We start from the raw sequence: 26,582 nt of genomic DNA, 5'->3' as shown, positions 1-26,582 counted from the left end.
GGAATCTTTGTTTCAGCACAAAATATTTATCCAGGTTTTACAGAGCAAGAGTGACAGCCAATCAGAAGTTATACACACCAGACCCATTGAAATCAAGTCCATCAGATATTACCATTGAATTATATTAATTGGCTATGACTAATGTTGGGGATCACCCATAGATCTCATGCAAAAGAGAAGCACATCTTTACAGAATGAGTATTTCATATTGTCTATAAAGATACTTAAGGATTAAGATATTTCAGGATGTTTTAATGGTTGCCGTTTTTCACCACGTAACCCTTTTTGAGAACCTTTTTTTTGAAAAATAGCATATAAAACATTCTAAATACATGAATAAAGATATTTTCAGCTAACAGGTGATGTTACAGTAACAAAAGACACACAGGCATACATGTGTCAAAACTGTCTGGGAAAGCAGTAATATAAGAACAGTAACAATATAAGAATAGCTCAAAATGTTTGAAGCTAAGTAATTTTTACAAAACAACCTTGTAAAGCACTCTTTCCCAGTTGTTGGACTACAACTCCCATCATCCCCAGACAGCATGGCCAATGGTAAGGGATGATGGGAATTGTAGTCCATTAGCATCTGGAGGCCCAATGTTGAAGAACAGTGCTGCAAAGTACACCAGCGCGACAAAACCCATATTGCAGATGGAAGTGAAAGGGAGACCCTAGTGGGCTCTGGACTCAGCTAGTATTTGAACTTGGGGTTTTCAGCTTACTGGTTATGTTTATAACCAGTAGGCCAGGGGTGGGGAACCTTTTTGGCCTGGTAGGATAGATCCCCCCACAGGCCAACTTTGACAGATGGGCTGGACAACCGACCTGTCAATCACCTGACATCCTTATGACATCAGACGATTGACAGGTGGGCTGCTCTCCCCACGTGCTAAAGTCCTTGCACAGGCAGCTGGTGGTCAGGCACTCAGGAACTGTAGTGCAAAAGGCTTTGCCAGTCCAGTGCTTGGAAGTTCCCAAGCACTGAGCATATGGCTTGCAAAGCAGCTTTCTACAGGGATCAGCTGTGCAGTCAAGTGCCCCTCGGGGAACTCGGCCCATCCAGCCATGTCTCCACCTGCCCTGCACCTCATGTCATGTGTGCCATCGTATGTGGAGTAAGTGGGTGTGATTTTGCAAAAACAGCCTCGCAAGTTAAATTTGGGCTATGGACCAGAGATTCCCCACCCCTGCTTAAGGCTATGTCTATTTATTAATTTATTTGATACATTCATTCGCTGCCCTTCAAGTCTGAGGAGGGTTACAGCATAATGAAAAGGGTGAAAGACATAAACAACAATTCACTAGAACATCAGTCCAGCCAGTAAAAACATTAACAGAGGATGAACAATAAGCAAATATTTCCAAAAGCCTGGATAAAAAGGGGTGCCTTTGCATGTCTGCTGAACATCCCCAAACATGGGGCTAGGCACGCACCACCGAGAAGGCCCTCTCACATGCAACGGAGGTACAACTGAAGGATTTAAATATGGTAGCCCATCAGATCTACGGGGCATATAAACAATGGAAGCTGCCTTTACACAAGACAGACCATCTGTCCGTCTAGCTCAATTCTGTCTGCACTGACTGGCAGCTGCTCTCCAAGGTTTCAGGCAGGAGTCTCTCCCAGCCCTATCTAGAGATGCTGGGAAGTGAACCCAGGGCCTTCTGCATGTGAAGGAGGTACTCTCCACTGGGGGCTCAGAATAAGGCTCGCTAACCAGATGAGCTCTGAGGAACGGAGCTATAATTGAAAGCCATCCTTCCTGGTTTTTCCCAAAGGGGATCCTATTTGTGGTGATGGTGGGTGTGGCCATCCCCCCACCCCACTCCAAATCCCAAAGCTTCATTCGGCAAGAGGTGCCAACGGCCTTTGCTGCAGAAGACAGCTGTGCTTTCAATTCATCATCAGCTGTGCCTGCTCTGGGTATTGAGGGGCAAGTCCCTTTGGAAACAGAGAACGAAAATGCAAATGCTGTCAGAAAGCGATCCCGTAACACCAAGGCCTATTAGCATTCCAATGTTTGCCTTGTTATCTTGGCTCCATCAGGAAATATGATAAACAAATACCAATGAGCTTGCATATTACAAGCGGGGCTCTAGTGTGCGAGGGGAAACCCTGGCTCCATAACAGCAGTAAAACACATATGGGCTTAACGGATCCTTTCTCCCTGCACAGAAAAGCCTCGAACATCACTGCCTGCATGTTGTGTTTCAAGCCACTGGGGGAAATTCAAATGGCCATTCACAAAATAGGCTTCGTAATCCATTTGCGTACGATTATTACAGAGGAGACCTTTTTTAAAGAAGGGAGGGAAAGAAGCAATTAACTTTGAAGAACAGGAGGTATTTTTCCCCCCAGATCTGCACTGTCAAATATTGCAAAACCGAATTTAGAAGTTGGTTGATTATCCTCCCATCATCAGAATTAGTTTCTTGCTGAGAGAGATGGCGCTGGCAACAACTGAAATGGAGATTAATCCACTGTGACACACAGCTGCTGTCTACTTTTTCCAAGTAAAGCATTCAGCATTACAACAGAATAAAGCAGAGGAACTCTGAAGTTGGACCCTAAAAAAGACAGGGGGGTGGGAGTTGGCTTGCTGACAGGGGAGATGCTTCATGTGCAGGAAGTTCCAGGGTTCGATTCTCATTTAAAAGGATCAGATCGGTGATGGGGGGGAGACCATTTGCCTGAGACCCTGGGCAGAAACACAGCCCAGAGCACACAGTAGCAGCTAAATGGCCATAGAGTCTGACCTGATAGAAGGCGTTTTCCTGTGTCATACTAACCAGAGGCCCGCCTGCACTAATACATTTAAAGCACTATGATACCACTTTAAACAGTCATGGCTTTCCCCAAAGAATCCTGGGAACTAGAGTTTGTTAAGGGGGCTGAGAGTTATTAGGAGATCCCTTTTCCCTTAACAGAGCTAGAGTTCCCAGAAGGGCTTAACAATTGATCCCTCTTCCCAAGGAACAGTGGCTTTGCAAGGGGAAAGCAAAATGAATTGTAAGGAGATCAGATGGAACAATGGGGAAGGTTCAGTGATAGAACATCTGCTTCGCATGCAGAAGGTCCCTGCTTTAATCCTTGGCATCTCCAGGTAGGGTTGGGAGGGATCCTTGTCTGAAAATGTTGGACAGCTCCTGCCAGTCAGTGTAGACAGTACTGAGCTAGATGGACCAATGTCTAGATGGACCAACTAAGATAGGCCATCATAGGTTGGTGGCAGAGCATCTGCCTTGCATGCAGAAGGTCCCATGTTCAACCCCCAACATCTCCAGGTGGGGCTGGGGATAGCCCTTGCCTGAAACCCTGAAATACTGAGCCAGATGGATCAACCGTCTGACTTGATATAAGGCAGCTTTGCATGTTCCCAACAATATGTAAATATAATAACCACAATCCTATCATCTTAGGTGAAGAGGCAAACACAGATTATATTATTGGAAACGGGACATTTTAGAATGATAGACAAATGATGCACACTTTATAGAGAGCTACATTTCAGGTCCTAATACACCCATTGAGTAAGTACCTCTTTCTGCTGCCAGCCAATACAACATGCTAACACTGAACTCATTCTCCAAGTGTTGGTCCTTTTATGTAGCCAAAAGCAGCACACAAGAAAGAGGCATCAGCAGCCTAGGAGGAACGCCAAGGTTTGCTGAAGTCTCCCCCCAAAACAATGTGGTGGAGGCTAAGGGGGGAGGGAAGACTGATTGATTGATTGAGTTTATTTATATCCCACCTTTCCACAGTGAGCTGTGCCCAAAGCTGCTTACATCTAAAATATCAAAAGATAAAGCATTGGAAGAGGAGAGACAAGTCAGTTTACAAAACATAATAACATTCAAACAGGTCAAAACCCAACAGTTTGGCAAGCATAGACTAAATTCAATATTGCAAAAGAAAATAATCAAGACTTTAATGCACAAGTACAAAAAGAGAGACTAAAAACAGCCTAACAAGAACTGATCGTGCTCAGCAAGCACAAAATGCTGACTGGGGAAGAGGAATGGAATGGAGTATCCCAGAAAAGAGTATGGCTGGCATCTTGACCAGGAGCATTCCACCCTGCAGGATTTTCTCGAAGTTTCTCCTCGTTCAACTCTAAATCCCATGCATTCTCTGACTCCCAGCCATTCTCACCAGCCTCTGGTGTGTAATCCAAGAACAGAGATTTATTTATTTATTTATTGTACTTATATACCGCCCCATAGCCGAAGCTCTCTGGGTGGTTTACAGAGATGGGGTATACATTAGATTTAATTTGCATTTAAATTCATGCTTTCCAACATAAGACACAAACCAAAACACAGCCATCCTTTGAAATTTGCCCTCTCCAGCCACACACAAAAGTGCATATGCTGGGATAAAGCGTGAATTGAAAATGGAAATGGACTGCCTTCAAGCCGATTCCGACTTATGGCAACCCTCTGAATTGGGGTTTCATGGTAAGCGGTATTCAGAGGTGGTTTACCATTGCCTTCCTCTGAGGCTGAAAGGCAGTGACTGCTTCATGGCTATATGGGGATTCAAACCCTGGTCTCCCAGGTCATAGTCCAACACTCTAACCACTACACCACACTGGCTCTCAAAGCGTGCATTAAAATGCCTACATTAGTGGAAAAAATGGCACACTAAAATGCATTGTATTTGGGAAAATTGTTCTGCAAAAATGTCTGTGTTCGGCAGAATTGCATATCAGTACATGTACATTAGGATACATTTGCACTAAAATGCTAAGGACTTTTTAAAAAAAATAATAATAATTTCAAACTGATGTTGAAATGAGAACTGAACTGAAGATTGTTAAAAAGAAGAAACGGAGAGAAACCGGAATGGACAGATTCGCTTATCCTTCCCTTCCTGGGGAGGAAGAATGGAATGGAGCGTCCTGCAAAACAGAATGGCTGGCATCCTGAACAGGAGCACTCCACATTGCAATATTGCATCGCAGGTCCCCCTTGTTCAACTCTAAACCTCCCGTATCCTCATACTTACAGTCATCCTTCCCAGCCTGGGGTTTGTAATCCAAGACAGGAGGAGTATTTTTGGTACGCTGCGACACCTGGCAGAGGCATGCACAGTGACATCACTTCCCGAACTCTCCGTCTCATTCAGGGGATGCCTTCTGAGTCCTCCGACATTCACCCCACCAGCTGGCAGCCTCCAAGTCTCCCTTAATTCCCTGAAGCAGGAGCTTTCCTTCATCGGTTGTGCTGTCTCAGGCCAGGCGGGGAGCGCCAAGAACTGCTGACTGGCTGGAGTTAAACTTTCACCACCCGCCCTCGCCCTTCACTCCTCGGAAATGTATTTGCAAATTAAAAACATAAAACACAAGGCAGGATTCATTTACCACCTGTGGGCTTGGAGGGGGGGTATGCCTCATCTAAATGTCTACCATTTTTGCTGCAGGAGTTCAGATGTCTTTAGTGCTTGCTTTGTGGCTTTTGATTATTTCAAAGCTTTTGAACACCAAGGAGACACAAGGATAAAGAAATAAATAACAAATAAATGATGCCCCGATGGCTGCCGTCATGGCAAGAAAAGGCAGGGATTTGGGGGTTTCCAATTGGTTTAATTTTTAAAAATAAAGTTTTTCCCTTCAAGCGATGGGTGAATGAGGATGATGGGTTGTAGTTAACTAAGTCCTACTGACTGAAATTAATGAACCTAAGTTAGACGTGTCTGTTAACATCAATGGGTCAACTGTGAGTAGGACCAGCATTGAATATACCTTGTATTTGTGAAGTGGTAGTTTCAGGAGGCGTTAGAATTTCAGTAGCAGAACACATCCTATGCACGTAGAAGGGCTACCAGATCAGTCCCTGGCATCTCCAGCTAAAATAGGATCAGGTAGCTAGAGACAGGAAAGACAATCTGCCTGAGAGCCACTGCCATTCAGAGTAGGCAATACTGGGCTTATTCTCCAATCTGATACCCTTAGAAGCTTTGGAGTACGGCTCCCATCAGCCCGTGGCTCCATGGTAGACCATTTGCTTTGAGTCCAGAAGGTCCAGTCCCCACCATCACCAGGCCGGGATGGGAACGCCTCCAGCCTGAACCCTGGAGAGCCACTGCCAGCCTGTGTAGACAGTACTGAGCTAAGTGGACCAATAGTCTCAGTCAGTATAAGTCAGTTTCCTCTGCTCCTATGTGTGGCTTAGGGATTATAGCAGGTGTGGGAATCTTTCTCCCTCCAGAGGATGCTGAACTACAATTTTCATCCGTTCCAGCAAGCATGGCCAATGGCTGGGGAAGATGGGAGTTGTAGTTCAGCAACAACCGGAGGGCCAAAGTTCAGCAACAACCGGAGGGCTTATAGGAGCAGTAGTCCAAAACATCGGAGGGCACTAGGTTTTGGAAGCTTCCTGTTTTCATATGTCTCTTCTCGTGCAGCAGAAAACACAGGAGAGGGAGTCTTGGGTCTGCTCCAGGATTCTCTTAAATCAGCAGTTCTCAAACTTACAACAAAGCAAGTTACACCTAGAAACATCGCCTTATCCTTATATACCTAACTGATCACTGTGCTCTGCAGGTGAGGGCCTCCTGCAGATACCATCTTCTCAGGAGGTCCATTCCACACAACATAGGAACTGGGCCTCTAGTGTTGTGGCACCTACTCTTTGGAATTCCCTCCTGTTTAATATTAGGCAGGCACCGCACCTCTGTTGTCTCTTCAACAGACTTTTCTCTTCCAATAAGCCTTTTAGAGTAGAAATCTTTATCACAGTCTGAATCTATACTATGAATGTGCTAGAATTCCACCCAATTCGGATTTGGTACTGAATTTTCTATGAATTTGCTTCTTCTCCCGCACTGCGGATCAGATTTTTATGTAGCAACCCTATTTTTGAAAATTGATTTTAAAAAAAAAAAAAACCACCTTGATAATTTTATCAATATTTCCTTTCATTTATTGATATTTCCTTTCAAAATATCATTTCCTTTAAAATTATCAATATTTCCTTTACAAATATCAATATTAGTATCAATATTTTTTTGGCGAGGAAAAAACTAATTGGTAAAAGCCACGGCTTGCATATAAAGAACGAAGGTGAATCAATACCGGCCTGTTAGGCTGACGGAACACTTTCGAACAAACACCGGACAATGGATCTCATCGCTAATCTGTATTGGAACTTTTTAAAAGAGGTTTTGATTGTTTTTGCCACCCTGTGATCCTTTAGGAGGAAATGCAGGATATAAATTTAATAAATAATAACAACAAGAAGTGGATAATGTATTTGGAAAAGAGATTACAGCTCAGTGACAGAACTCATACATCCCATGCATATGACTCTAGGTTCATATCTCCATTTACAAGGATCCAAAGCAAATGCTCTATTGCAGGGGTCAGGGAGCAGGCGATGTGGATAAAAGCTCTGCCTGTCAGAGTAGACAACACTGGGCAAGATAGAACAATGGCCTGACCTGGTATAAGGCGGCTACTTCTGTTCATAATTTACCGAAATGCCAGCATATACTTCAGCTCTTCCTAATTACCCATTTCCCCAAACCTACTATGGGTTAATTTAACCAGAGTAAACAACATGCTCTGTCCTTTCTACAGTCACAGGCAGGCTTGCCCCACTAAGCAGGTAAATCAAGATGCACACCGCTCTAGGCCATAGAACTTAATTTATTCAAGCTCCCTAATTTCAGCTTTTTTGCCCTGCGCCAGCCACACCCTTTGTCTTTGATTCCATTCCGTCAGCTCAGCATGCCAAAGAAGAGCCGTTTATGTCAGGCTCCAGCAAGTGCCCTCAGGGACTAGTATCCCAGTCCAGGGAGGTATAAACCTCCTACCCGAAACACTCCCCAAGGAGGGCTAGGATGATGGTGCAACAGCATCCAAAACAAGCAAAGGTCAAACGCAGGGAATCTGTTCAGGTCCGAGACGCAATCCAGAGGCAAGATTAATATCAAAGAGGATCTAGGCAAGATGCAGCACAGCAAGGAGACACAACCATGTCTAGGTTCAAGGATCCAGAGACCTGTGTTGTGAGAAGCAGCAAAAGGGGGACCTCACGTTCTCTGGCCTCCTAGACCCAACCCTAACCACAGCTGCTGGAGATGAATATATTTCAAGGATTGTTTGCTCTTCAGGAGACCCCTGACTAGGGATGAAAAGTTCTGCCAATTTTAGTTCTACCCATTTCTCTTTTTTTCCCCTGATCCTAAAATTCAGTACTCCACATTTCTGCAGCAATCTGCCATTTATTTAAAAAAAAAATCTGCACAAAAAGTCTTCAGCAAATTTCTCCTAGTGAACCCAGTTTTGCAGGCAGTTTTGACACATTTTAGCAAGCAGCTTCTCCTAATGTGATCTTTTTGGTATGCCATTTTCATGAATATATTCATTTTTATACAAGCTTCTGCCTAATACATGCATTTTTGTTAACATTCTTTGGTTGGAGATCTGCATTGCAAAAATTCGGATAAATGCAAATTTCAAAGGATGGCTGTGTTTCGGTTCTCGTATTGTTTCGGAAAGTGTGAATTTGATAATTCAGCTTTAAGTGTACACTGAATCCAATTCCCCCCTCCCATCCCTACCTGTGACTCTCAATTGTCAGAGAGGTTTACAATCAATCCCTCTTCCCAGGAAACTCTGGAAATTATACCTCGGGGGGGGGAATGGGGTCTCATAATAACTCTTAGAATGCTTAATAAACTACAGTTCCTGGGAAACCTTGGAGAAGCCATGGTCACTTAAAGTGGTATAACGGTGCTTTAAATGTACAGCACGGATGTGGTCTAAATAATTATCTAACAAGTAGTACTGGTGGCTTACCATACAGCAGGTGTGGGGAACCTTGGGTCCTCTAGATGCCGCTGAACAACTCCCATCATCCCTGGCCATTGGCCATGCTTGCTGGGGCTGATGGGAATTGTAGTTCAGCAACATCTGGAGGGCCAAAGTCCCCCCCCCATCTGTGCTATTCAGGGAAGCTGAGCACAGAGCCAGGGGTTGTTGATCCTAGCAGCAGCAGCAGCAGCAGCTCTTTATATGCAACTTGCTTGATGACAAGTGCAAATCGCCCATTTTGGTAGAGGCTCGCTATCCAAAAAGGTTGAGATGGCAGCGTCTGAACCTTAGCGGTGTCCAGAAACAAGGACTAAGGCTGGCCGCTCCCTCTCCCTCCCCTCTAATTTTCATTCATATATATTTTGACGTTAGCATTCCAGGGGCAGAAACATGGTCCCTTGCTAAAGAAGCATATCACATTCCAAGCTTTTGCTCCCATTTTACTGCTATAATAACATGCTGCCAAAAGCAAGTTGTGCTAGCCAAGGAGCAGATGTTTGGCGAAAGGCCTGGGCTTGATCAAGAGGATAGCAAAATAAATAAATAAAAATAAAGCGCTCACTTCCCCCACAATCCGCACTCTGAAAGCAGTATCAAGCCACTTAAAAAAAACATGGATTGGAACTGAAGTTTGTTAAGGGTGTCAAGAGTTGTTAGGAGACTCCTATTTCCCCTCACAGAACTACAATTCCCAGAGTTCCCTGGGAAAAGGGATTGATCGTTAAACTACCCTGGGAATTGTAACTCTGTGAAGGGGAAAGGGGTCTCCACAAGGGAGTAGTCTCGGGGGGGTCTTAGACCCTTTACTTTTTTGGGAGCAGGGTCCCTATATCTCCAGCATCCTACAAGCCAATCGGCATGAGAGGGCAATGTGTCAGCCACTGAGAAGAGTCTTCTAAGATGCTTCCCTTGTCCTTTCCTGCAGATTGGAGCCAATCAGAGTGAAAGGAGGCGAGTTAGCCACTGAGAAGACTCTCCTCAATAACTAACACTCTCCCCTCTCATGCTTATTAGCTCCTAGGGACATCTGTTGTGGGAGAAAACGTTAACAAGGGTCTCATTCTCAACCCAACAGCACAAAAAGGGGGGGAGGGGCATGGCTTTGACTATCATGAAGGAACCCTGCACTTCTGAATTTGCCACTACACTACTGGGCCTCCTAACAACTCTCAGCACCTGTAGCCAATGACAATTCCTAGGATTCTTGGGGGGAAGTCATGACTGTGTAAAGTGGTAGGATGTGTTCCTACTAGGGATGGAAAGATCTGTCAGTTTCGGTTCTCTCAGTTTTTCACTGTGGCGCAGAGTGGTAAGCTGCGGTAACACAGCCGAAAGCTCTGCTCACGGCCGGAGTTCGATTCCAACGGAAGGAGGAAGTCGAATCTCCGGTAAAAGGGGTCAAGGTCCACTCAGCCTTCCATCCATCCGTGGTCGGTAAAATGAGTACCCGGCATACACTGGGGGGTAAAGAAAGGCCGGGGACGGAACTGGCAATCCCACCCCATATATACGGTCTGCCTAGTAAATGTCGCAAAACGTCACCTAAGAGTCGGAAATGACTCGCACTACAAGTGCGGGAACACCTTTACCTTTTACAGTTTCTCACTTTTCCAACGTTAAATTCAGTTCTCTACATTTCTGCAGCAATCTGCGAATTTTTTAAAAATAATTCTCATGAAAACTCCACCATTTTAGTGCAAATTTCTCCAAATAAACACATTTTTGTAGGCAGTTTTGACAAAGGTACACATTTTTGCAAGCCATTTCTCATCATTTCACGCCCTTTTGCATGTTATTTTCATGCATGTATTCATTCTTATGCCCACTTTCCCCTAATATATGCATTTTTGTAAATGTTGTTTAGCTGGCAAACTGCATCCCAAAATTCTAATAAATGCGCATTTCGAGGAATGCCTGTGTTTCGGTTCTCATGTTGTTTCGGAAAGTGCGAATTTGATACATTCTGCTTGAAATGCGAACTGGATCGAAATTCTCACCCATCCCTAGTTCCTACTGTCCTGATTTACTGAAGACAATCCATGTATTTCAATAGTCGCCTTGGTTAATTCACTGCAGTCCCTCTTACACCTGTCATCCGTAGCCTGGGCCCAGTATCAGGCACAGAGTCCTCAGCAAATAAAGCAGAAACCCCACAGGTCAAGGACCTTGAGGGGCAGGCAGGGGGCCCCTGAATCCAGTGCTGAGGATCTCCTTCAAGGGCCCTTTGGGCTGATGCCTGACAAAGAACCCCTGGAACTGTCAGATGAGGAGGTCAAGGTGGAGCCCCGGTCCTTGAGAGTGCCAGTGCCAAACGCTTTGGGTCCAAAGACTGATGGCACTGTATGCACCGACGGGCCCAGAGGTGTGGTTCAGGAGGCCACAGAAGGCCTCCCTCTGGAAATGATGCAAGTTTTGCAATCTAGCTCTCTAGCCAAGTAATGGGGATAAGAATGTGCATACTAGTATAAAGTGTGGACATACATGTATGTATTTGTGAAAATAACATAGAATATGTATTATATTTAGAGAAATTGTATTTGTTAGACAAAACTGCATATAACATGCGTACAATAGGAGAAATTCACAGTCAAATACTGGTGAATGTTCATGAGGACTATTTTTTTTTTTAAAAAAATGCAAACTGGTGAAGAAATGCAGAGAACTGAAATTAAGAATGGAAAAATGACAAACTGAAACAGACAGATTTGACCATCCCTAGTTGTTCCTTGCCTGACACCCTGTGATATTGACCTTGGGCTGTTGTCTCTCGATCAAATCTGGGCCAAAAGTGATTCTCCATGATTGACCTGTCATCAGGTGACCTGTGTGGCTGCTCAGTTTGCCGTCCAGGTGCTCACCACTGATGGGCAATTTCAAGGTTCTTGCTCACCCTCTTATGATTCTTTATCTTTAAAACGAAGTTGGACCAGAAAATCATTCAATACAGATGACTCCTTCAAGCAGAGCATGTGTGGGGAGCCTTTGGAGCTCCAGATGTTGCTGAATTACAACTCCCATCATCCCTGGCCATTGGCCATGCTTGCCGGAGCTGATGGGAGTTGTAGTTCAGCAACTACAAGTAGACGTTTGTCGTGTTGGACTAGGACCACGGAGACCAAGGTTCAGATCCCCGCTCAGCCATGAAAGCCACTGGGTGGCTTTGGGCCATTCACCATCTCTCAGCCTAACAGGGCTGTTGTGAGGATAAAATGGGGAGGAAGAGAACCAAGTATGCCCCCTTGAGCTCCTTGTAGGCAAGGGGAGATAAAAATGTAATAAATAAATAAATAAAAATAAACATCTGGAGAGCCAAAGGTTCCCTACACCGAAATCGAGGAGTCCTGAACATTAAGTGTTGTTGCTGTTACATTTATATCCCACTTGTCCTCCAAGGAGCATAAGGTGTCATACAAGCATGGTTCTCCCCCTCCCGATTTTATCCTCACAACAACCCTGTAAGGTAGATTAGGCCGAGAGACAGCGACTGGCCTATGATCACCCAATTAGCTTCATGGCTGAGCGTGATAGGACCATGTCCCAGTCTGACACTCTAACCACTACACCACACTTTCTCCCTATATCTTTGGGGAAAGGCTGCAAGTAAGGTTTGCTCCTCTACGATGCCCAATTCACCTTTGGTGGGGCCCTTCCAAGGTGACATGATAGACAAATCTGATCCCCCCCCTTGAACTGAATGAATATATTTCTTTTAAATTAAAACAGTTTGTGAGGAAAGGAGTCATCATGATTAGGGGGGAAAGAGTTTGACTTGGAAATGTGGATTCATGCTTTTTCTTTGCTCACTTTTATTCCCGGTGAGCCCATGACCTACTGCGTTTCTCCTAGCAGGGGAGCTTGTTTCAAGCACGTTACATAATAAATACATTTATTTTTGGAGCACTTCAACCTGATCGCCTGCAGCAAAACGCCCTCTTGAAGAATCAGAGGCTTGAAGAGCATCTGATATGATCATCTTTAAAAAAAGAAAAAGATGTTTTGTTCCCTTCAACTCTTAGAACCTGGCTGCTTTCAGTCCCACCATTAAATTAAAAATAAAATGTTACCACTTCCCCCATAAATATGAAAAGTTCAGAGGAACACCTGGGTGAAGTCTGAGGGAGGGAGGTTCACTGACGAAGACCTTAAGCCTGAAGAGCATGTCTTTTTTAAAAAATATGTGAAAAAACAGGGACAAATTCTGTGTGGGTGAACATAAAACAAGTGTAGGGAACTTTTGGCTCTCCAGAAGTTGCTGAACTACAACTCCCATCATCCCTGGGCATTGGCCATGCTTGATGGGCCTGACGGTAGTTCAGCAACATCTGGGGAGCCAAAGATTCGTCAGCCCTGCCATAAAGGGCTGGAAAAGCATAACAAATTGGGATGGAACGTAAGAAGCTGCCTTAGAAGCTGTCTGTCCATTGGTCCATCTAAGCCCAGTATGGTCTGCACCAAGGGTGGGAAACCTGTGGCCCTGCAGAGGTTAAGAACACAAGAAAAGCCCTGCTGGATCATGCTAGAGGCCCATCTAGTCCAGCATCCAACCAGATGCCCCAATAGGAAGCCCACAAGCAGGACCTGAGTTCAAGAGCACTCTCCCCTCCTGCGGCTACCGTCAACTGGTTGTCAGAAGCATGCTGCATCTGACTATGGTGGCAGAGCACAGCCATCATGGCTAGTAGCCCTGGTAGCCTTATCCTCCATGAATTTGTCTAATCCTCTTTTAAAGCCATCCAAGTTGGTGGCCATCACTGCCTCCCGTGGGAGCGAATTCCAGCATTCAACTGTGCACTGTGTGATGGACTACTTTATTTGGATGAACTTGAATTGAACTGTGAACTTGTGGAGTTCAATGACATTGGCAGGACCCCAGATCTCCTAAGCCTGGCAACACTTCACTGGAGATAATTCACTCTTGGGTGCAACGTCTCCTCCAGTCTTCGTCTTCAGCTAGGGCCTGAACCCAGGAGGTGCAGGACAGGGCGACAGAGCAGGAATGAAGAACAGCCTGCCGGATCAGACCAGTGCCTCTTCTAGTCCAGCATCCTGTTCTCACAGTGGCCAACCAGATGCCTATAAGAAGTTCAAAAGCAGAGCATGAGCACAACAGCACTCTCTCCTCCTGCAGTTCTCAGCAACTGGTATTCAGAGGCATACTACCCCCAGCAGTGGAGGCAGAACATAGCCATCATGGCTAGTAGCCGCTGATAACCTCATCCTCCATGAATTTACCTAATCCTCTTTTAAAGCTATCCAAGATGGTGGCCATCATTGCCTCCTGGGGGAGTGAATTCCAGGGTTTAACTCCATGCTGTGTGACAAAGTCCCTTCTTTAATCTGTCCTGAATCTTCCAACAGTCACATTGTTGATCTCCCCTCTGTTGAGCAAGGCCGATGATGCATGATGATGGGCACTGTAATCCAGCAACATCTGGAGGACCGCAGGTTCCCTGTTCCTGGTCTCCACCAGCAGCAACTCTCCAGGGTTCCAGGCACAAATCTCTCCCAGCCCTACCTGGAGACGTGGAGGATTGAACCTGAGACCTTCTGCATGCAAGGGATATGTGATCTTCCACTGAGCAATGGCACTTCCTTTGGGTAGGTAGAACGGGACGCAGCTGAGGGGTAGAGAATCTGCTTTGCATTAGTAGCAAAGGTCCCAGGTTTTGAATCCTGCTTCCTCAGAGGCTGAGGAAGGCAGGCAGTGAGGACCTTGCAATTTTACATTTGAATGGGATATCCTCCTTCACTGGCTTGCGCTATTTTTGCTCTCAGTATTAGCAAGCAAAAGGCCTGGCAGCGAGAGATGAAGAAGTCATGTGGGCGGCAGAGCCTCCAACACTTCACCGATGAAAATAGGAACATGCTAGTAATACCCTCTTTCTCGTGCCAAGAATTATTGGGCAAGCTCTCCCACCAAAAAAACCAGAAAGCCCGACTCTGCCTTCTGAACGCAACATATAACCCTTTTTAAAAAGATGTTTTTAAAGCTTTTTTTTTAAAAAAATGTTTTTAACATTGCTTTGTTTTACTGCATTTGAAGGTCTGTTTTTATGATGTCTTAAAGTGTTTTTAGTGTTTCTGTTTGCCACCCTGGGCTCCTGCTGGGAGGAAGGGTGGGATATAAATCAAATAATAAATAAATAAATAAATATATTTATATATTTATTTATTAAAGTATCTATAAGCCGCACTTTTTACATCAAAGCGGCTTACAACATACAAAGACGTTAAATATCAATAAAAACGTCTTTAAAACAATATTAAAAGCATCAACAAATACTGCATTGGTTGGAAGGGGAAAAGGCATATTAAAAGGCCTGTCTAAAAAGCTCGGTTTTCAAGAGATGCCTGGTTAAAAAAGGAATGGTTCCTGCCAAACCTCTAGTGGTAGGGAGTTCCACAGGGCAGGACCTGCCACATGCAAGGTTTGGTCCCTGATAGAGGCCCACCGAACTTCAGGGGCATGGGGAACCACCAAAAGCTCCCCATCAGACAATCTCAGTGATCGAGATGGAACATAGGGAGTTACTTGTTTAGGACTTTGTGAATTAACACAAATATCTTGAACCTGGCCCAGCAACAAATTGACAACCAATGTAGCTCTTTCAGCAGCAGGGTAACATGTTGCCGGCAATGTGCTCCTGTCAGCAGTCTGGCTGCTGCATTCTACACTAGTTGCAGCTTCCGGACCAGATACAGGGGCAGCCCCACATAAAGCACGTTCCAGTAATCAAGCCGTGAGGTCACCAATGCATGGACCACTGTGGTCAAGCTATCACGGTCCAGAATGGTCACAGTTGGTGTATCAGCCAAAGCTGGCAGAAAACATTTCTGGCCATAGAGCTCACTTGACCTCTAGTGACAGCGATGAATTGGGATACTCCCAAACTGCATACCTACTCCAGAGGAAGTGCAACCCCTTCCAGACACTTGAACCACCCATCCACAAGGCTTCCATCTTTCTAGGATTCAAGCTCAGTTTACTGACCCTCGCCCAGTCCCCCACTACATCCAGGCACCAGTCCAGGGCTTGCACAACCTCCCGATTCAGATGTAATGGTGAAATAGAGCTGGGTACCATCAGCGTACTGATGGCCCTTTGCTCCAACACTCGGGATGACAGCTCCCAACGGCTTCATGTAGATGTTAAAAAGTACCAGGGACAAGATAGCACCCTGCAACACTCCATAGTGTAAACACCAGGGGACAGAGGAGCACTCTTCCAACACTACTCTCTGGACATGACCCTGCAGGTAGGAATGGAACCACCGCAGCACAATGCCAGAAAATCTGTATACCGCTTGTCAACAAAAACACCAACTCTCTAATGATATATGAAGAATAACTAAAGTACACATGCCAAATATGCATACAACTATAATTTAAAAACAGCATTAAAATCAGTAAAATGTTTAAAACAAATATAACCACACCATGAGTCTGGATAGGCTTGCTGGAACATAAAAGTTTTCGGCAGGCATCTAAAACAGGCGAGTGAAGGAGCTTGCCCATGTCCATAGGCCCATGTTCCAAAGAGGAGGCCCTGCAACGCTAAAAGAACGACTCCTTGCAAACGTGGTAAGGACACTGGGTAGCTTGTGCAAAGCTGCAAGTTCCACAGACTGAAGTGATTGCACAGGCACGCATAGGCCAAGGCGATCCATTAAATAAACTGGTCCTGAACCAGCTGAATTTATTCTCCAACCGTCTAACTTCCACTGATTTAAAACCCAAGAGGGTTTGGATTCATTTGGTTAAAGCAAGCGTAGGGGAACCTTTGGCCCTCCAGATGTTGCTGAACGACTGCTCCCATTAGCCCCAGCAGGCATGGCCAATGACCAGAGATAATGGGAGTTGTAGTTCAGCAACATCTGGAGGGCCAAAATATACCTCAGCAGCAGCACTGTGTGGACTGCAAGGCACATGGATACTCATTTATCTCTTTTATTTATTACATTTACCTCCCACCTTTTCTCCAAAGAGCTCGGCATGGCATACATTGTTCTCCCTGACACTTATTCTCACAACAACCCTGCAGAGTAGTTTAGGCTGAGAGACAGTGACCAGCCTGAGGTCACCCCGTAAGCTTCATAGCTGAGTGGAGATTTCAACCTTGGCCTCCCAGGTCCTAGACTGATCCTCCAACCACTACGCCACGCTGCCTCTAATCTTCATGAGGATGCAGCATTGCTAGAGATGATTGCATCTGCTTCCTACATTGAAATTTGACTTCTGGAAGCTCTAGGAAGGGAGGTAAACTGTGACGAATGACAACTGCTGTAAATTGCTCTCAAAAAATGAACTTGCCAAAAGGGATTGTCATGTTTCACGGGCTCAGGTCCCAGTCACAGGAGATATAAGTACTCAGCAATGAAGGCAGAGGCACAGATGCAGCGCAGTCCAAACAAACCAAGGTCAAGCCAGAGAATCAGTCTAGGTCCAAACACGATCCAGAGACAAAGTCAGGCAACAGTCCAAGGTCAGTTTCCCCTAATATAATATATTTTTATATGTTATTTTCACTAGTATGTGCATTTTTATGCATGCTGTCCCCCATCATATGCATTTTTGTACACAATACTTGGATAAAGAACAGCACTGCAAAATTCTGAACAGTGTGAATTTCAAAGGATGCCTGTGTTTCAGTGCTCAATATTTTTTTTCCTGAAAATGCAAATTAAGTAGGGTTGCTGCCCTGCACTCCTTCTCGTAGGACGGGTGGGATATACATTTAATAAATAAATAAGTAAATAAATGTGACCTGAATCAAATTTTTCCCCCATCCCTAAGCCAAGGAAGTCATTAGAGGAGATAAGGCACTCTTGGGATTTGATTATATTTGTCCATCTGTTACGATTTTTTAAAATGTTGTTCTGTGCATTTGTGTTGCTTTTAATGCTGTTGTGTGACTTTTAGAGTTTTCTAATACATTTCTAATTTATTCTAATTTATTCTATTTCTAATACATTTCTAATTGGTGTGTGATGATGGGGTGTACCCACCATTCTCTCTCTGTCTGCTAGTGCAAGCGCTTGTGCTAGCAGACAGGCGAGTTTTAATGTTGCACAACAGAGGAACTCAGTGCAACAGTTGTACTAGCGGACATTTGTTGGGCAGCAGATTGCACAACAGATTGTGGAGCTGAAGTTACCAGCAAGCTACTTGTGCATTCTCTTGGCCACAGCATCCCGCTGGCAAAAACACACATTCCACCACCAGAACAAACATACCGCTTAATGACTTTAGTTAAGCACTACATTGGATGCAACTCTTCAGTATGAGATTTTGATGATAATCTTTGTTTTGTTGGATTTTTTGTTTACAGCATTTTGGTTGTGAGCTGCCTTGGGTGGCTCCTTGGTTTTGAGAAGCAGCATGCCGGCTGAAGTAGTAACAAAACAACGACGAGTGTTTGATTTGCAGGAAGGGATGCAGCCATGCGTTGGCGCATCCAATGCATACTGGTTGACCTCTGCGAGAACAGGATGCTGGACTAGATGGGTCATTGGCCTCATCCAGCAGGCTCTTCTTAAAGGGATTACACAAATTCATGGAGGATAAGGCTATCAGTGGCTACTAGCCACAATGGCTATTGTCTCCCTTCACTGTTGGAAGTAGCATGCCTCTGAATGCCAATTGCTGGTGATCGCAAGTGGGGAGAGTTGCGTCTGCACTCAGCCCTTCCTTGTAGGCTTCCCATGGGCATCTGGTTGGCAGGCCCTCCCTTAGCATGTGTGGGGCCCGGGACATACATCCTTTCCTCCAGGCAGCGGCGGAGGCTTTGTATTTCGGCTGCTAGAAGCTTGCGGCTCCCTTTTTTGCAGCCTTCGTTGGCGGCAGCAGCTTTGTATTTTTCGGCTGCGGCTCCCTTTTTTGCAGCCTTTGTTGTAGACTCGCTTAGCATTTCTCACAGTGACGTTTTCTCCTTCCCGGCTTGCTACCGCAGCCGTCAGGAGACCGCCACTGCACCTCTTCCTCCCAGCTCGTTTCTTCGCTCCTCTCAGCTCGCTACTGCGGCCGTGAGGAGGACGCAGCTTCTGCTTTTATATGCAGATCACCAAGCGTGGGGGCCCCCCAAAGCGTGGGGCCTGGGGCAAGTGCCCTGCTTCCCGGTGCCTAGGGGCGGCTCTGCTGGTTGGCCACTGTGAGAACAGGATGCTGAACTAGATGGGCCATTGGTCTGATCCAGCAGGGCTCTTCTTATGTATGCGCACGTACACACATCACAAACAGATCCTCACTCCCTTCCTCCTGCACTCTTTTATTGAAGACAAAGAAATGGAGAAGTGCTAATCCCACCTGGAAACAGGGAGAGCCACAGGAGCAAGGTCGTGTGGCATTTTTCATATCCAGCGCAATCCCTGGACTCTCCAAGGTTATAATGAAAATACTGGGTTCTGTTTTGAAATGAAGGAATGTTTTGATTGACAGACACAACAAATGCCCGATCAAACTCACAAGAAAAGGGTTCTTTTACGGCTCCAAGTCTGGACTGCAAACCTCCTTTAGAATAAAAATATCCCCTCTCCTATTTAAATAAAAGCAACAAAGGCATTTGTGGCACCTTAAGGACTACCAAGTTTATTATGGCATATGCCAGAGAAGGCCAGTGTGGTGCCCTCCAAGTTGTAGACCAGCTTTTCCCAAACTTTGGGTCCCCAGATATTGCTGGACTGCAGTTCCCATCATCGCTGACCATTGGCCATGCTGGCTGGGACAGATGGGAGTTGGACTCTTCAATATCTGGCATGAACTTTCATGTACTGGAGTCTACTTCATCATGGCAACAGAGCAGGAATGTCAATGAATGTAGCATTATCCTCAGCTGACAGATATATACATCCCGCCAACTGAGGAGAGCGCTTTATGCCTCTGATGAAATAGATTCTGGTCCATGCAAACTGATGCCATACTACATTTATTAGTCTTTAAGATCCCACAAGACTTTGAGGGACAGACTCCAGTCTTGCTTTTTTCTGGTTCTTTTCTGTCCAGAAATAAGAACGTCAGAAGTGCCCTGCTGGGTCATGCGAACAACCCATCTGGTCCAGCATCCTGTTCTCACAGTGGCCAACCAGATGTCCATGGGAAGCTGGCAAGCAGGACTTGAGTGCAAGAGCGCTCTCCCCTCTTGTGACTACAAGCAACTGGTATTCAGAAGCATAATGCCCCTGACAGTGGAGGAGCAACACAGCCATTGTAGCTGGGAAAAAAATGGAAATGGACTGCCTTCAAGTCGATCCCGACTTATGGTGACCCTACGAATAGGGATTTCATGGTAAGTGGTATTCAGAGGGGGTTTACCATTGCCTCCCTCAGGGCTAGTCCTTCCCAGCTGGCTAGGGCCTGCTCAGCTTGCCACAGTTGCACAAGCCAGCCCCTTCCTTGCCCACAACTGTCAGCTGGGGGGCAACTGGACTCCTTGGGACTATGCAGCTTGCCCATGGCTGCACAGGTGGCAGGGCACATAACCACACTGAGCCACTCACTGAGGGGTGATCTTTAGCTGGCCCTTGACATCCAGGAGACACAAGCGGGGATTTGAACTCACAGACTCTGGACTCCCAGCCAGGCTCTCCTCCCCACTGTGCTATACCAGCTCGCCATTGTGGCTAGCAGTAGTTAATAACCTTATTCTCCATGATTTTGTCTAATCCTCTTCAGCATTTTAGAGTGAGCTTCTCCTACAAACACATTTTGTCTGCAGTTTCAACTAACGTACACATTTCCCCAAGCAATTCCTCCTAATATAATGCATCTTTGTGTGTAATTCACTAATATATTTTTATACACATCCCCCCTTAATATAGGCATTTTTGTACACCTTGGTTGTTGGTGGAGAGCTACACTGCAAAATGCAGATAAGTGTGACTTTCAAAGGATGGCTGTGTTTTCATTTGCTCATATTGTTTCGTAAAGTGCACATTTTAAAAATCCCACTTTAAATGCAAACAATCAAATTTCTCCCCCATTCCTATGTGCAGTTATTAATGAAAAATACATGGTCTACTGTTTTTTCAGCCTCCTATCACAATGCTGCCAGCAGGAATATTTTAACTACAAGTAACCTAGAAGAACTGACTAGCTTTCTTTATGATTGCAATATAGTCCCAGCTACATGGCGCCAAAACAGACCAAACAAACCTCTCTCACGCACACACATGCAACCCACAACCCACTTCAAAACCTGCCAGATCAGCAACATCCAGTTCCCTCCCTCCTTAAATTATTTTTAGTGGTCTGCCAGAACAACATCCCAGAAAGCCCAAAATGAGCACATTTAGAGAAAATCAGCAAGAAAAGGGGAATTGGGAAAGAATTAGATAAACTATAATTTCACTCCCAGTTGTGAACAAAGCCAAACCCTTTTTGTAAATCATTAGTATCGCCAGGCAACTTGTGATTTCACAGCACCCACAAAAAGCTGGCAGTTTTCAAGACACTAGACCAGTGATTCTCAAACGGTGTGCCCAGGCACACTGGTGCGCCCAGGCACACTGGTGCGCCCTAAGAGGTGGCTAGGTGTGCCTCAAATATTATGAAAGCGTATTTTAAAAATGAGAAGAAACCCATTTGTATAGGGTAAGTAATAGTTTTCTATAGTTTGTTATTTTTATTCATAGTTTAAAATATATTAATATATATTTAATTTTGTACACAAAGTGCGCTAGAAAATTTTTATGTTTTACAGTGCGCCGCAAACTAAAAAAGTTTGAGAACCACTGCACTAGATGCAAAATTATGAGCTCTGCGTAAGCCCTGTGCTGAATGTGTGCTGACTGTCATGACCCAGGGCTCCGACTCCCCATCCTCAGGGGAAGAGGCCATGAAATGCAGAGGACATCTCAGACTGGGAGGAAGATTTGTCCTCAGAACCAGCATATGAGCATTAGAAGAGCCCTGCTGGAATCAGGCCAGCGCCCCATCTAGTCCGGAGTCCAGTTCTCGTAATGGCCAAACAGTGACAATCAGTGGGGCTACCCATAGAAAGCAAGCAACAGCAGTTCTCCCCTCCTGCAGTTTCCAGCAGCTGGTATTCTGAACCCTACTGCCTCTGACAGTGGAGGCAGAACATAGCCATTGTGGCTAGTAGCCATTGATAGCCTTATCCTTCACGAATCTATCTAACCCCCTTACAAACACAAGAAAAGCCCTGCTGGGTGGGGCCGAAGACCCATCTAGTCCAGCATCCTGTTCTGAGTGGTCAAACAGATGACTATGCAAAGCCCACAAGCAGAACCTAAGACCACTTTCCCCTCCTGCAATTTCCAGCAACTAGAAACATACAGTAGTTATGTTCCAGAGCCCTGCCTAAAAGCGAAACCCGCCGAAAAGCGGAACTCATTCAATAGAATGGTGCTCGACGCCTGAAAAATGCGGTAAAAGTGGAACAAGAGCCATATGAGTGGGGCCTTACTCTAACTGAAAGCTGCCGTATTAGCGGAACGCCGAAAAGTGGGCCACTGAAAAGCGGGGCCCTACTGTACTGCCTCCGACAGGGGAGGCAGAACATAGCGATTGTGGCTAGCTGGCTATTAACAGCTTCATCCTCCATGAATGTGTCTAATCTTCTTTTAAAGCCATCCAGGCTGGTGGCCATCACTGCCTCTCACAGGAGTGATTTTCTTAGTTTAACTATGCTCTGTGTGAAGAAGTACTTTTCTTTTGTCTGTCCCAAATCTTGGAACATTCAGCCTCGTTGGATGTCCCCAAGTTCTAGTCCTTATGAAAGAAGGAGGGGGGGAAATTCACTTTCTCCCATCTTTGCTGTCCTCGCCTTCGCAGGCGTTCCGGCATCAGAAGAGCCCATGATGTCACGGCCTCTCTGGCGTGAAACGGTCTCGCCAATTTCCCTCAGACTCTGAGAATTCCAGCATGAAGACCAGCATACAACTCTAACCCTCTTCCATGCTACTGGAGTCAATGCCTCCTAAAACAGGCTGCACCTCTTTAACCGCAGAGCCTCAACTCATCAGACATGCAATTAGCTGCTCAGAGGAAGCTGCAGACCTATTTGTGTTTGACCGTACATGCTCAGGAGCCTTCCCCACAATTGAGAATCCTACATTATTAGTGTGCCCCCATCACAGGGAGTCTTCTAAATGTGCTTAAAAGCCCGTTTATTATGATTTGATAAATTTATATCCTACCATTCCTTGGAAGGGCCGCAGCTTAGTGGCAGAGCATCTGCCTTGCATGCAGAATGCCCTAAATTCAACCCCTGGCTCTCCAAGTAGGGTTGGGAATGTGCCCAGTGCAGAATCCAGGAGAGCTGCTGCCAGTCAGAGTAGACAATAATAAGGTGGATGGACCAATGGTATGACTCAGTATAAGGCAGCTTATACTACTATAATATAGTGTACATACTATACTCCCAAAAGAGCCCAGGCAGCAAACATATAAGTGATAAAGCATCTAAAAACAATTCCAATACAGATGTGGACCTGGTACGATCTCTATTTAAAAGACTTCTTAAAAGAGGAACATCTTTAGTAGGCGTCCAAAAGACAACAAAGACAGCACCTAATATGAAATGGGAGGGAATTGCAATGGGTAGGTGCCACAACACTAAAGGTCTGCTTCCTATGTTGTGTGGAACAGACCTCCTGATAAGTTGGTATATGCAGAAAACTCTCACCGGAATGCAATGATCACTTGGGTATATAAGGGGTCAGATGATCTTTCGGGTATCCTGGTCCCACGCTGTATAGAGCTTTATACACCAAAACCAGCACCTTGAACTTAGCCCAGTAGACCTTCCTGCCCAATGTGGATAGGTTGGAGGTGGAGCTGGTGCATGTCAGAACTTTGGGTCACAGCCTCCGCACATGCCCACTGCTTGGGCTAGCATTCCTTGTCAAGGCATAATGCCTAAACAAGGTTCATATTTCCTGTAAATCCATAACTGCAATGTATCAAATAAAGAACAGGTCCTTTCCTAGGTACTTCTAATGTTTTCGAGTCATAGAATAGTAGAGGTGGAAGGGGCCTATCACGCCATTGACTCCAACCCCCTGCTCAATGCAGGAATCAAAGTTAAAGCACGGGGCCATAGAATAGTAGAGTTGGAAGCAGCCTATACATCTTTCCCACAACATTTTAAAAATTGAATACCTGCTGACCTCTTCCCTTCCTCAGAGCCCTGGCCAATTGGCTCTTCTCCTTCTAGCCAAAAGGTCAAGTCTGCTTTGGGAATTTCTGCCGTTGTCTCGAAGATTCTCCGCATTTGGCTGTCAGGTTGTCTCTCTTTACTTCACCCTCCTCTGTCCCCATTTCCTGGAAGATGCCGCGTGCGGAGAACACCATCACCTGATTGATGTGCCTAATTAGCAGTTCAAAATCTGTTTGCTTACTGCCATTATAGAGCAACCTAATCACCTGTCACGGTACAGCAGCTGGAGCTTGGGATAAGCCAAAAACAGAGACATCTAAGAAGAAGTGGGCTTGCAGTCCACCCCCACCAGCAATTGTCATATCAGGTAGATGCTGGCCATGTCTTGTAATTTTAAAAAAATGTGATCATGGGTGCAAATTGAAAACTTGTATGTTTTGCATGTGCCAGTCCCACTGATTTCAATGGGGCAAATGAGCTTGCCTCTTTGTTGCAAGTATGTACTTAAACGTGAGTGTGAGGCCTCAAATTGGACTATACATTTAAAGCAGTACCACTTTAACAGAAATGGCTTCCCCCAAGGAATTCTGGGACCTGTAGTTCCTCAAGAGTGCTGAGAGTTGTTAGGAGACCCCTATTCCTCTTGCAGAGCTACAATTCCTTCCCAGAGTTCCCTGGGAAGAAGGCCTGAATGTTAAACAGCCAGGACTGTAGAGGCTCTCTCTGCCCCTAGGAGGGGACCAGAAGTAAGAAGTTCTCACTCTGGTCCATCCCAAACCAGGTGTAACTCTCTCCCCTCCTACTACTTCCTGACTGGCTGGTAGGAGAGTGAGACCAGCCCATCCAACAGAAACAGGAAGACACCTATCATCAGTGGTGGATGCTGGACACACAATGTTTTTTCTGCCTCTTCTCAGCCCTCGATGTGGACAGAAAGAGCATTCCCCCCGAAAAGTGGGGGCCCAAGCTTGTTTCAAAGTTAATTGAAGCAAGATAAATCACTTCCCATGGAGCATAACTTCTGCACACTTGCTTTGCTCTTAGACCAGGATGGGGAACCTGTGGTCCTCCCTAAGTTGTTGAACTATAACTCCCATCACCCCTAACCATTGGCCATGCTGGGTGGGGATGATGGGAGTTGGAGGCCAATAATATCTGGAGAGCCACAGGTTTTCCAACCCTGTTTTAGATAAAGAAGAGCTCTTTCCCTGCTGTGCCAACTATGAAGAGGTGTTTCCCCCCTGCATGAGAGTGAAAGGAATGTCTCTTATAAAAACTGCAAATGTCAGACACCATCTTAGCAGGGCATATATTACAAATAATTAATTTTTTTTTAAGGGTTGGATCCAGACTGTTAGTGCACTTAGCCTTCAATCCAATACACATGTACCCGGGAGTAAATCCCACTGAATTCTGTAGGATTTACTGCTGAGTAGAGTGGCACTGTTAGTTCCTATTTAAATTAATATGTTTTAAGTTGAGTCACGACTAGTATTTCACATTGATTTGATAGGGATCCAAGTGCAACTAATTCAGGCTGCAAGCCTATACCTATTTACCTGGGAGTATGTCCCACTGAATAGCACTTGCTATAGGATTATGCGGTAAAACTGGGTCACACCCAATATGCTGCCCTGATTAATCAAGGATGCCACTTAAGACAATCTATAGTTTAATTGATTAATCAAGCCGACAGTCCTATTTGCATGTGTGTGTTTTTAATTAGATGAACATTTATCTGCTTTGTTTTCCTGTCTTCAAAACTGAAATGTGTTTTAATGAAATATTTTCATTTGAAAACATACTATTAAACATATTTTTTTAACAAAATATTTAAAAAATGGAAATCAAAGACCTGCCAAATGTAGGATTATTGGGGGTGGCCATTTGATAAAGTTGCCTTTAATCAATCACTTCATTAGTTAATTAATGAAAACCAATGTTAGATCAAGCTGAAGTCTGAAGCTATTTAAAGGGACCCACACTTTTCATTTTTTCTTGCAGCCAAGATTATTTATTGTTTGCAAAATAACCTTCAGTGTGTTGCCTAAATGAGAAATGTGCACTGATGCTTTTCAACAGGAGGGACAAGCTTCTTCAGCACTGGGGGGGGGTGTACTTCAGATTGGTTATCATGAGCTGGAAAGCTGCTGATTTGCATGTAATTAGCATAATCGCCTATCATTTTTCTAAATGCGACAGATGTCAAATTGCAATTGGAAGACATGTCACATTTGTTCTGAAATATTCTAGGTTTGTGTTTTTTAAATCGGCAGTGAATACGGCGGTGGAGGCTCTTCTGTTAGGGCAAATGGGCCACTGCCCTGTCAGCCTCAGTCGCCTTCAATCAGCCGCCACCTGCCTGCCTTCTTACTTACAACCAGCTTGGGCTAGCACTGGCTTTTCGGCTTCTTCCTTAGCCTCGCTGTTGCCTTTGCAGAACTCGGCGAGGAGGAGGGGGAGGAGGGCCAGACAAGAATGAGTTGGCTCCACCTATCATTGCCTCTGGCTCCACCTACTGTTGGACTCTCTGCCTTCCACCCTACCCGTTCCTACGGGCACCAGCCACCACTGGGATATGGCATTCTTTTCACCTCTCTATGCAGCCATAAGAACTAGAAACATAGTGGTTCTTACTGGCA

The 26,582-nt window shown here is 45.2% G+C and overlaps 1 protein-coding gene across 14 annotated transcripts in view; it reads right to left on the bottom strand.

Moving 5' to 3' along the window:
- ARVCF (ARVCF delta catenin family member) overlaps window positions 1-26,582 on the bottom strand; it is a 576,381-nt gene that overhangs the window by 200,718 nt on the left and 349,081 nt on the right. Inside the window, exon 1 of one of the 14 annotated variants that reach the window (XM_061603417.1) lies at window positions 5,015-5,134. The exons of the other annotated variants lie outside the window; for them this stretch is intronic. Coding sequence (XP_061459401.1) covers window positions 5,015-5,020 — 6 coding nt within the window. The 5' untranslated portion in view covers window positions 5,021-5,134. Of the gene's footprint in view, window positions 1-5,014; window positions 5,135-26,582 lie in introns of those variants that run through there. 14 annotated transcript variants of the gene reach the window in all.

Source organism: Rhineura floridana, chromosome 19 (assembly GCF_030035675.1).
Source record: "Rhineura floridana isolate rRhiFlo1 chromosome 19, rRhiFlo1.hap2, whole genome shotgun sequence".
NCBI lineage: Eukaryota > Metazoa > Chordata > Lepidosauria > Squamata > Rhineuridae > Rhineura > Rhineura floridana.
The sequence above is the reverse complement of the archived record's forward strand: the minus strand, read 5'-3'. Positions and strand labels throughout refer to the sequence as shown.